This window comes from Mixophyes fleayi, chromosome 4 (assembly GCF_038048845.1).
Source record: "Mixophyes fleayi isolate aMixFle1 chromosome 4, aMixFle1.hap1, whole genome shotgun sequence".
Classification (NCBI taxonomy): domain Eukaryota; kingdom Metazoa; phylum Chordata; class Amphibia; order Anura; family Limnodynastidae; genus Mixophyes; species Mixophyes fleayi.
Window position 1 is genome coordinate 335,977,670 of NC_134405.1, and position 11,576 is coordinate 335,989,245.

Genomic DNA, 11,576 nt, shown 5'->3' on the forward strand with positions numbered 1-11,576 from the left:
GTGTACGGAGGGGTGTGGGTACCTACACAGGGGCTGGTGTAAAGCTTTCGGTTTGACCATATTTCTACATTAATATTTGTGAGGGTCATATCAACAACTCTTTGTATAGATCCCACCGTTTCTATAGCGTCTCTGCCAGATCGTTGTAAGACACAGAACATATTTCTAATCTGCCTTTATCATCAACATTAATATAGATCCTTCGTAAGACCATTTGCTTCCTCTATACCCCTCTGCTGTTCTGCTTATAGTGGTGTCAGAGCGGTCATTCCATCTCCATCTCCAAGAACAATCAATCAAATCCCAGACGAGGTTTCACCAACAAGCCTGTAGGTTCTGCAAGGAGGTCACTTTTATTGTTTAATAGAGAAGAAGAGATCCATTAGAATAATGATCCATTGAAAGAAGTTGTCCATGTCTTTATGTACTAACCCCCCAGGGGCCAGGGTACACTGATAGCGAACAGTGCGGGAGGAGGCCATTCGTCCTGTCCTGCTCAACACAGTGGAATAGACCGAGTACCCCTACGCTGTAACCAGTGCAAGAACTCCCAGTGACAGGTAAAGGCAGGGGGGGGGGGGGGAGGGGGTTATGTGGAAGTGACCCCCACCCACCAGAATTTTGGTGGGGGGGCTCCTCTCCTGAGGCCCAGCCATTTTCTCAATTAAACAGGATTTGTGCACTTACTACTGGTCAGTTTCAGATTGAATCCAGCGTATGGATCCAAGTCAAAGCCCCTCAAACAGGAGCCTGCAGACATCTCTACCTGTGTGCTGGGTCCTCGGTGATCATAGATCATTACAGATACTGACCAGCAGAGGGCACCACTAACATTAAATATCATCATTTATTTATATAGCGCCACTAATTCCACAGCGCTGTAGGGGGTATATATACTAAACTGTGGGTTTGAAAAAGTGGAGATATTGCCGACAGCAACCAATCAGATTCCAGCTATCATTTACTTAGCGAATACTACAAAATGACAGCTAGAAACTGATTGGTTGCTATAGGCGAGATCTCTCCTTTTTCAAACCCGCAGTTTAGTAAATATACCCCCCAGGAGTCTGCTGCACTGAACTGGTGGAGGGTCCCAAGGAAGGACCCCTACCAAAGACCGAGTGGTGGTGGGGAAGGTACCAAGGCCCACAAGTGTGGGGTAAAGGAGAGCATCGCGGATGTTTGTACCAAGATACGAGCGAGGAAAACATCTGGGGCTATGTAAGGTCAGAGGCTTCCGCTGGGCGTTCCTACTTAAAGGAAACGTTTGGCAAACACTACATGGAATAATAAGACACAGTAACTATTTCATAACACAAACACAAGTTATTCTCATAGCTCACAGAGCCGCAAGATACCATAGAGGAGTCGGCTGCCACAGTGACAGAGATGTAAAACTGGTTATCAGTCACACGATGAGGAAAAAGCAACACAACAAAACCATCAACAGACATTAAACACCAAACAGAGAGGCGGAAGGTCGTCTTCTACAAGGTCGATCAACCAGACGAGCTCGGCTCGCTTAACTAACAATACGAAGCTGTTCTGGCGCTGCTCGCTTTCTAGCGAGCCGAATCCGGAGAAGAGTTAATATCAGAATTATAATGCTACATACACCTCGTAAATAAAATATAAATAGCAGAGGGTGACAGGGTAAGGCTGTTTTCTGACGTGACTAACCTTACTACACATTAAACAACACGTATGACCAAGCACCTGAGAGATATGACTCACTGTAAGAAATGTTGCATATAGAATACACTTCAATAATTGCAAATCCTCAAAGGTGATATGAGTTAGCAACGATGACAGACCAACGGACGGAATAACGAAACGTTTCAGAGGTCATCGGTTATTGTAAGTAAAATATACATCTATGTGCAGGAGACACTATCGTCATCATCAACATTTATTTATTTAGCGTCAGCAAAATCCATAGCGCTTTACAACTGGAGACAAACACAGTAATGAACAATACTGGGTAAAGCAGACAGAGGTAAGAGGGCCCTGCTTGCAAGCTGACAATCTATGGGGCGATAAGCGAAAATGTGCCGTAACCCGTAGTAATTACCATGACTACACCAACCGGCGAAACGCGGATAGCTTGTTGCTACGAGTGACCGCACATCGCTGCAACCCTATCATTAGAGATTATTACATGGTTTAGATATTACAGATGTCTGGAGCCTCATACCTCAGCCACGTGATGTGTTTCTAGTGAACTGATGACCTGTAATTTCATGAACGTTGGTTCAGCTGATAAAGAGGTGACTTCCCTGTATGTAGCCAAGCTGGCCCACAGATACGAGCCAGGCTCCAATCTACTTTTCAATAAAATTTGGCCAACATTGGAGCACATATGGACTGCAAAATAACCATAGGGTCCAATCAAGGCTCAGCTTTGATCAATTGTGATGGAAAACGCACGGGTATGGGGTCAACCTGGGCGTCCATGGGACGATCAGTTGTCTTTATTCACGGCTACGATTAGCCACGTAACGGCGAGATGCAGGTAGCCTGTAGCTCAACAGCGTGAAGGTAGAGAAAGAGATATAGAAATGGTCAGCTGCTATGGCAAACTCGGAGCAGAACAGTAAGCCAGGGCCGGAAAAATATGGAGGCACAAAAATGCATTTTAGCGAATCGAGCGGGGGGCATGGAGGCAACGCAACGCCCTGGTGCTTAAAAGATGGCATCTTTCAGCTTCATAGTACTCAAATCATTTGGGTTGCAAAAAATGACTTTGTAGAACACATTTTTTCCTTAAAAAAAGTCTAGCTTCAAACTTCCGGTCCCGACTCCTAGATTTCTGAAGGGAATGTATAAAGTCCTGTGCTAGCCTGTCGTCAGAAAATAAGGCATCCACTAAAACGGAGCAGCCAGCCAAACGGAAGGTACAATCTAAATATCTACGATTAAATAAATTCTTGGACAAATAACGTTCCATGTCACGTGACCCATAAAATACTAATTTATTTTTTTTAGAAATCATACATTGCTCAAACTTAGGACCGTTAACTGACAGGATGCAACAAAATGTTATAGAGTTGGACAATATAGTAAAATATATAGATCACCGACTCACACAATGTACACCCTACGTTATCTTGAGAGATGAACACAATCTATATGTACTAACAGGTGGCTATAGACAAAAATATATCGCTTCATAGGGAAGTGTAGAGAATTATAAACATACAACGCTGTATAAGAGCTGATAGACATGTATACACTAATACAGCAATCTATCAGTAACACTGTACAACATGTCCCTTAATAAACACGATCTGTGTTCACAATTTCATCTAACGGAACTAACAGACACATAAACATTAATGCAGGTCTCCACTGGAATTAAATTAAAGCAAATACAGCTAATAGGTGCTTGGAACAACCTTCCACAAAGATGTCAATAGAGATATGATCTAAAACAAGCTGAGAACAACACGTCTAAGAGGAAATACACACGTACCTACTAGACCACATGTAAGGAACGCAGTTTATAAATCTAATATTACAAAAGGGACATTGAAAAATACGTCTTTTAATGAACAGATACCTCACACTACTGTAATAAAAAAAAGTTAAATAAAAAGTCAAAAGATAATAGAGAATACTATTACAAAGCTAAATATTCTGTATATAAGGATCAGCTCTGGGGTCCCAGTGTTATCAGTTCTATTCTTGTACTCTACATCGTATATAAATTGTGGTTATACTATATACACTATACTGTACACTTAGTGGTCGTTATTTATATTGCTTATTAATTCAGTATTGTTGAACAACTAAAATAACAAAAAAAAAGAAAAAGGGAACTGGCCAAACTAGACGCACCAACTGGTCTTTATCTACAATCTATATTGCACACGTCTACATTACAGCACTTTGTAAGACTTATACACCACTGTACAGAAGCCAACAGACAGACGTTATGGTCCACTTATAAGGCTCATGGGAGCAGACGTAAGCATAATACATAGGGATCAATGATCCCTCTGCATGTATAGATTTCTTTAAATGCAGAATCTGGAAGGGATTTCCTAGGAACGTACATGGGACCAATATGGTCACCTGCAAGAACCCTAAACAAAATCTCACAGGAGAAGCCTGAAGGCATATTACACACTAACACGGCACTCTATGGGAATATACATACAAACAGCACTCTATAGGGGCCACTAGGAACATATACTAAGACAGCACTATATAGGGGCCACTAGGAACATATACTAAGACAGCACTATATAGGGGCCACTAGGAACATATACTAAGACAGCACTATATAGGGCCACTAGGAACATATACTAAGACAGCACTATATAGGGGCCACTAGGAACATATACTAAGACAGCACTATATAGGGGCCACTAGGAACATATACTAAGACAGCACTATATAGGGGCCACTAGGAACATATACTAAGACAGCACTATATAGGGGCCACTAGGAACATATACTAAGACAGCACTATATAGGGCCACTAGGAACATATACTAAGACAGCACTATATAGGGCCACTAGGAACATATACTAAGACAGCACTATATAGGGGCCACTAGGAACATATACTAAGACAGCACTCTATAGGGGACACTAGGAACATATACTAAGACAGCACTCTATAGGGGCCACTAGGAACATATACTAAGACAGCACTCTATAGGGGCCACTAGGAACATATACTAAGACAGCAGTATATAGGGCCACTAGGAACATATACTAAGACAGCACTATATAGGGGCCACTAGGAACATATACTAAGACAGCACTATATAGGGGCCACTAGGAACATATACTAAGACAGCACTATATAGGGCCACTAGGAACATATACTAAGACAGCAGTATATATAGGGGACACTAGGAACATATACTAAGACAGCACTATATAGGGGACACTAGGAACATATACTAAGACAGCACTATATAGGGGCCACTAGGAACATATACTAAGACAGCACTCTATAGGGGACACTAGGAACATATACTAAGACAGCACTCTATAGGGGACACTAGGAACATATACTAAGACAGCACTTTATAGGGGCCACTAGGAACATATACTAAGACAGCACTATATAGGGCCACTAGGAACATATACTAAGACAGCACTCTATAGGGGCCACTAGGAACATATACTAAGACAGCACTCTATAGGGGCCACTAGGAACATATACTAAGACAGCACTATATAGGGGCCACTAGGAACATATACTAAGACAGCACTATATAGGGCCACTAGGAACATATACTAAGACAGCACTATATAGGGGCCACTAGGATCACTCTATATATATATATATATATATATATATATATATATATATATATATATATATACATATATATATATATATATCTATCACACACACATAGACACTAATACAGCCCTGTGATGTTGTACTCGGCTCAGCCCCGGTGCACCCGGTACTGTACATACAGAAGATCCTATAAAACAGATATAGTACAATAATAATGATGATGAGATATAATATATATATATATATATATATATATATATATATATATTACACACACACTAACACACCCTGTGATGAGCATGTTGTGCTCCTGTACATACAGCAGATCATAGAACACAGATATAGTACAATAATAATGATGATGATGATAATATATATATATATATATATTACACAGACACTAGCACAGCCCTGTGATGAGCATGTTGTGCTCCTGTACATACAGCAGATCATATAACACAGATATAGAACAATAATAATAATGATGATGAGATAGATATATATAGATATATATATATATATATATATATATATATATATACACACAGACACTAACACACCCTGTGATGAGCATGTTGTGCTCCTGTACATACAGCAGATCATAGAACACAGATATAGAACAATAATAATAATAATAACACGGGGTCTCCAGGACTCACCCGCCAGCTCCTCCCCGTCTCCCCCGGCCACAGACATGCTGCTCCCGGGCTCCCGGCATTGAGGATCCCGATCTCCTGGCCGGAGCCGGCTCTATCCTCAGCTCGCTGACAGGCCCCGCCCTTTCCTGTCATCCAGACACCGCCCACAACCCCGAGCTCCGCTCTAATTGCACGGCGGGATTCGCGCGAGAGCGGCCCGGGGCGTGGCTACCCGTTTCCACGACAACGGCAATGCTTCCAAACAGAGGAGACTCCTGATACATGCCACATAGCACAGCCCCGCCCCCCGGCCAGGGGCTAGTCACATGGTACAGAGACCCACCAGGCAGGGGCCAGTCACGTGGTACAGAGACCCACCAGGCTGGGGCAGTCACATGGTACAGAGACCCACCAGGCGGGGGCCAGTCACGTGGTACAGAGACCAGGCAGGGGCCAGTCACGTGGTACAGAGACCCACCAGGCGGGGGCCAGTCACGTGGTACAGAGACCCACCAGGCTGGGGCAGTCACATGGTACAGAGACCCACCAGGCAGGGGCAGTCACATGGTACAGAGACCCACCAGGCTGGGGCAGTCACATGGTACAGAGACCCACCAGGCGGGGGCCAGTCACGTGGTACAGAGACCCACCAGGCTGGGGCAGTCACCTCTGGCATAGCAGAGACCTAAGGGGCAATTACCTGGGACAGCACAGAGACCTGAGAGGCACTTACCTTGTACAGAACAGATAGTCCCCAGGTAGGGGCCAGTATATGGGACAGCACAGAGCCCCAAGGGGCCGGTTACCTAGAACAGAACAGATACCTAAGGGGCCGGTTACCTAGAACAGAACAGATACCTAAGGGGCCGGTTACCTAGAACAGAACAGATACCTAAGGGGCCGGTTACCTAGAACAGAACAGATACCTAAGGGGCCGGTTACCTAGAACAGAACAGACCTAAGGGGCCGGTTACATGGATAGAACAGAGACCTAAGGGGCCGGTTACCTGGGATAGAACATAGACCTAATGGGCCGGTTACCTAGAACAGAACAGATACCTAAGGGGCCGGTTACCTGGGATAGAACAGAGACCTAATGGGCCGGTTACCTAGAACAGAACAGACCTAAGGGGCCGGTTACCTGGGATAGAACAGAGACCTAATGGGCCGGTTACCTAGAACAGATCAGACCTAAGGGGCCGGTTACCTGGGATAGAACAGAGACCTAAGGGGCCGGTTACCTGGGATAGAACATAGATCTAATGGGCCGGTTACCTAGAACAGAACAGAGACCTAAGTGGCCGGTTACCTGGGATAGAACATAGACCTAATGGGCCGGTTACCTAGAACAGAACAGAGACCTAAGGGGCCGGTTACCTGGGATAGAACATAGACCTAATGGGCCGGTTACCTAGAACAGAACAGAGACCTAAGTGGCCGGTTACCTGGGATAGAACAGAGACCTAATGGGCCGGTTACCTAGAACAGAACAGAGCCCTAAGGGGCCGGTTACCTAGAACAGGACAGATACCTAAGGGGGCGGTTACATGGATAGAACAGAGACCCAATGGGCCAGTTGCCTCGGTCAGAACAGAGACCTAAGCGCCTGGTTACCTAGGACAGGACAGAGACCTAAGGGGTGTCACACACCGCTCTCCGGGTATCCTCACCCGAGCCTCAGCACACCTACCCTCACCTTAATTCTCCTCATTGTGCAGGCTGTCAGCAGCAGTCTGCACCGGTGCTATGCTTTACCTGTGTTATGACCTGTCTAGCCATTGGTCAGTACTCCTTTATAAGGCTCCTCCTCTCACCTTTTCACTGCTGGTTCTTCGAATCTTCACTTGACTTGAACCAGCTTCCTTCTCTCCGCTGTGTCTCCCCCTGCTATCTACTTTGCGTGCACTGCTGACCTCCGCTGATCTGTTCCTCATCCATGTGGTAATAGCCGTGGTTCATCGTCTGCTGCATACCCTGTATACTGCTGATCTCTGCTTACCTGTTCCACTCGTTAGTGGTAAACGCTGTGATCAACGCCCGCTATCTACTCTGCATGCACTGCTGACCTCCGCTGATCCGTTCCACATCCATGTGGTAATAGCCGTGGTTCATCGTCTGCTGCATACCCTGTATACTGCTGATCTCTGCTTACCTGTTCCACTCGTTAGTGGTAATTGCTGTGATCAACGCCCGCTATCTACTCTGCATGCACCGCTGACCCCTGCTAATCCGTTCCACATCCATGTGGTAATAGCCGTGGTTCATCGTCTGCTGCATACCCTGTATACTGCTGATCTCTGCTTACCTGTTCCACTCGTTAGTGGTAATCGCTGTGATCAACGCCCGCTATCTACTCTGCATGCACCACTGACTCCTGCTGATCCGTTCCTCATCCATGTGGTAATAGCTGTACTTCACAGAGCTCTGCATACATTTTCCACTCCTTAGTAGTAATTGCTGTGATCATCGTCTGCTTTCTACTCTACATGTACCATTGACCTCGCTGATCCGTTCACTCTCCAAGTGGTAATAGCTGTGGTTCATCGTCTACTGTATATACTGTTTATCTCTGATATCTGCCTAGCCACCTCTCTGTTCTGTCTCACTGGGAACTTCCTTAGAGGGCCGCGACCTGCAGGGTGGAAGCCTCTGAAGTCCAAATCTCCTTGCGGGGATCCCTGGTGAATACCTTCCACTCTGTTAGACTCTGCGTCTCTGGGTGAGTCTAGCAAATACCAGTTGAGACAACAGAATCTCACTCATTCTTTGTGTACAAACCTGACAAGGGGCCAGTTACCCAGGACAGAGCAAAGACCTAATGGGCCGGTTACCTAGGACAGAACAGAGACCTAAGGGGGCGATTACCTGGGACAGAACAGAGACTCTGGGCTAGATTTACTAAGCTGCGGGTTTGAAAAAGTGGGGATTTTGCCTATAGCAACCAATCAGATTCTAGCTGTCATTTTGTAGAGGGTACTAAATAAATGAAAGCTAGAATCTGATTGGTTGCTATAGGCAACATCCCCACTTTTTCAAACCCGCAGTATAGTAAATCTAGCCCTCTGTCTCTGTCTGTGTGTATATGTTAGTGGACAGATATAAGTGAATTGTTGATTGGTTGGTGTCATGCAGTGTACATTTTTACTCCTAAATGCAATACTGGTAAAAGAAAAGAAGAAACCTTTGTCCTCAATAATTTGTCCACTGGGAGAAATAGCAACGTAATTGACTGCTATGCCCAATGCAATTTACTGGAAAATTCAACAATACGGGCAGCACAGTGGTAAGCATTGCTGATTTACAGGTTTCGTGCGGTGGGTTTGATTGTGACCAGGACACTGTGAGGAGTTTGAAAGTCCACATCGTGTTTGAGTTTCCTCCGAGTACTCTAGTACAATAATTGACTTCTGACAAACATGGACCCTTGTGTGTGCATGTAGGCGTTAGGGAATTTAGATTGTAAGCTCCAACGGGGCAGGGACTGATGTGAAGCAGGTTAGCACTCTCTGATAGAATTGCCTTTTCTCTCAGGTTTATAGGCGGTCTCCCCCTCACTTGTGAGTCTCCCGGACATTCCGGGAGAGTAGACAACTATGAGATATTGTCTGAGTCAGGTATTTAATTGCAGCTTATGTAAATTCTTCCAGTAAATGAGAATAGTGATGATGACTGTTTGGATTCCAAGAAATAATAATTGGAGGTTGTCTAAGGTCACTGACTCTGAACGCGGGATATTGACAGAACCAGAGGGGATAAATCTGTTCTCTATAATGTCACTTGGTGCACAGGAAGTTTAATCTTCAAGAAAGCCATATACTGGCGCCCCCTTGTGGTGTCATCACAGTGTGCCACTTAAGTATATAACGTTGTTTAAAGTGAAGTAGCGTAACCGAAATTCATAATCATTTTCTGACCTTTTACTGTAACAGGTTTGGGTCACAACAGTCTCTAGTTATCAGGACAGTTTGTACAAATGGCCCATACAAAGAATAACTCAATCTGTTCTCTGATTACTGCAAACACATCCAGGCTACAAGGTGATAGACTGGTCCCTGGGTCAAACGATTCTTGTTTCCAGAACATGTCCAAAGTTCTAGCTCTGCCCCATGAGGGCCAACCGCAACAATTGGTCAATAGGGAACGATTAGGAAAATCTTCCGTCTGCCATTTTCTGATCCAAAACAGTCGGGGTGATGGGAAGAGGCAGTAAGAGATATGACAACGGTCACGTCCTCTAATGCTGGGTTAGTCAGGGATGCAGAGGATACAATCAGTCTACTTGTTTTGTTTTTTTGTGGTAAACAGGTTTGTGCATTAACCATCAGAGCATCTGATTCTGCTGGGAAACACTGCACGCCAGATAAGGCCGTAGAACCATCTGACAACATCTTCACCTACAGCAGTCAGTGTGTCCTAGTTCTGTGACCCTGAGTGTCAGTGTGTCCTTGTTCTGGGACCCTGAGTGTCAGTGTGTCCTTGTTCTGGGACCCCGAATGTCAGTGTGTCCTTGTTCTGTGACCCTGAGTGTCAGTGTGTCATTGTTCTGGGACCCCGAGTGTCTGTGTGTCCTTGTTCTGTGACCCTGAGTGTCAGTGTGTCCTTGTTCTGTGACCCTGAGTGTCAGTGTGTCCTTGTTCTGGGACCCTGAGTGTCAGTGTGTCCTTGTTCTGGGACCCTGAGTGTCAGTGTGTCCTTGTTCTGGGACCCTGAGTGTCAGTGTGTCCTTGTTCTGGGACCCTGAGTGTCAGTGTGTCCTTGTTCTGGGACCCTGAGTGTCTGATTCATTGTCCTGTGACCTCTAGTGTCAGTGTGTCCTAGTTCTGTGGCTCCTAGTGTCAGTGTGTCCTTGTTCTGGGACCCCAAGTGTCTGATTCATTGTTCTGTGACCTCTAGTGTCAGTGTGTCCTTGTTCTGGGACCCCAAGTGTCTGATTCATTGTTCTGTGACCTCTAGTGTCAGTGTGTCCTTGTTCTGGGACCCCAAGTGTCTGATTCATTGTTCTGTGACCTCTAGTGTCAGTGTGTCATTGTTCTGTGACCTCTAGTGTCAGTGTGTCATTGTTCTGTGACCTCTAGTGTCAGTGTGTCATTGTTCTGTGACCTCTAGTGTCAGTGTGTCATTGTTCTGTGACCTCTAGTGTCAGTGTGTCATTGTTCTGTGACGCCTAGTGTCAGTGTGTCATTGTTCTGTGACCTCTAGTGTCAGTGTGTCATTGTTCTGTGACCTCTAGTGTCAGTGTGTCATTGTTCTGTGACCTCTAGTGTCAGTGTGTCATTGTTGTGGGACCCCAAGAGACAATTCCCAACAAAATCTATTGCATATGTGACAACCATTGGAGCCCCAACCACAGATTCTGGGAGCCCCCAGGTTGCGCACCTCTGATTTAAAAAATGTACTTTGAATTATTTGAGAGAGAGCGATGCATAAAGAGCGCAAGAGCGAGTTTTGAAAGTGCTCAATCCTAATGTGGTATTTTATGGTAGCACATAACAGTATAGGCTTATTTAATATTTGTATGACAGGAAATATTTGATTTATATTGGTTTTACAATATTAATCTGTGCTGATGGCGGTCGCCCTAAAGTGGGCGGAGCTATGCTGTATGCACGATGAGCAAAGACGCTTTGATGATCGTGGAATCCCCCTTTACTGTTTAATCTAGCTTTTCAATAAAA

General features: G+C 45.0%; 1 protein-coding gene across 1 annotated transcript in view; it reads right to left on the reverse strand.

Annotated features, from left to right (window-relative positions):
• Positions 1 to 6,044, reverse strand: part of BMAL2 (basic helix-loop-helix ARNT like 2) — a 31,901-nt gene extending 25,857 nt beyond the window's left edge. The window contains exon 1 of the mRNA XM_075210502.1: positions 5,923 to 6,044. Coding sequence (XP_075066603.1) covers positions 5,923 to 5,959 — 37 coding nt within the window. The 5' untranslated portion in view covers positions 5,960 to 6,044. The remainder of the gene's footprint in view (positions 1 to 5,922) is intronic.
• Between the last annotated feature and the right edge of the window lie 5,532 nt (positions 6,045 to 11,576).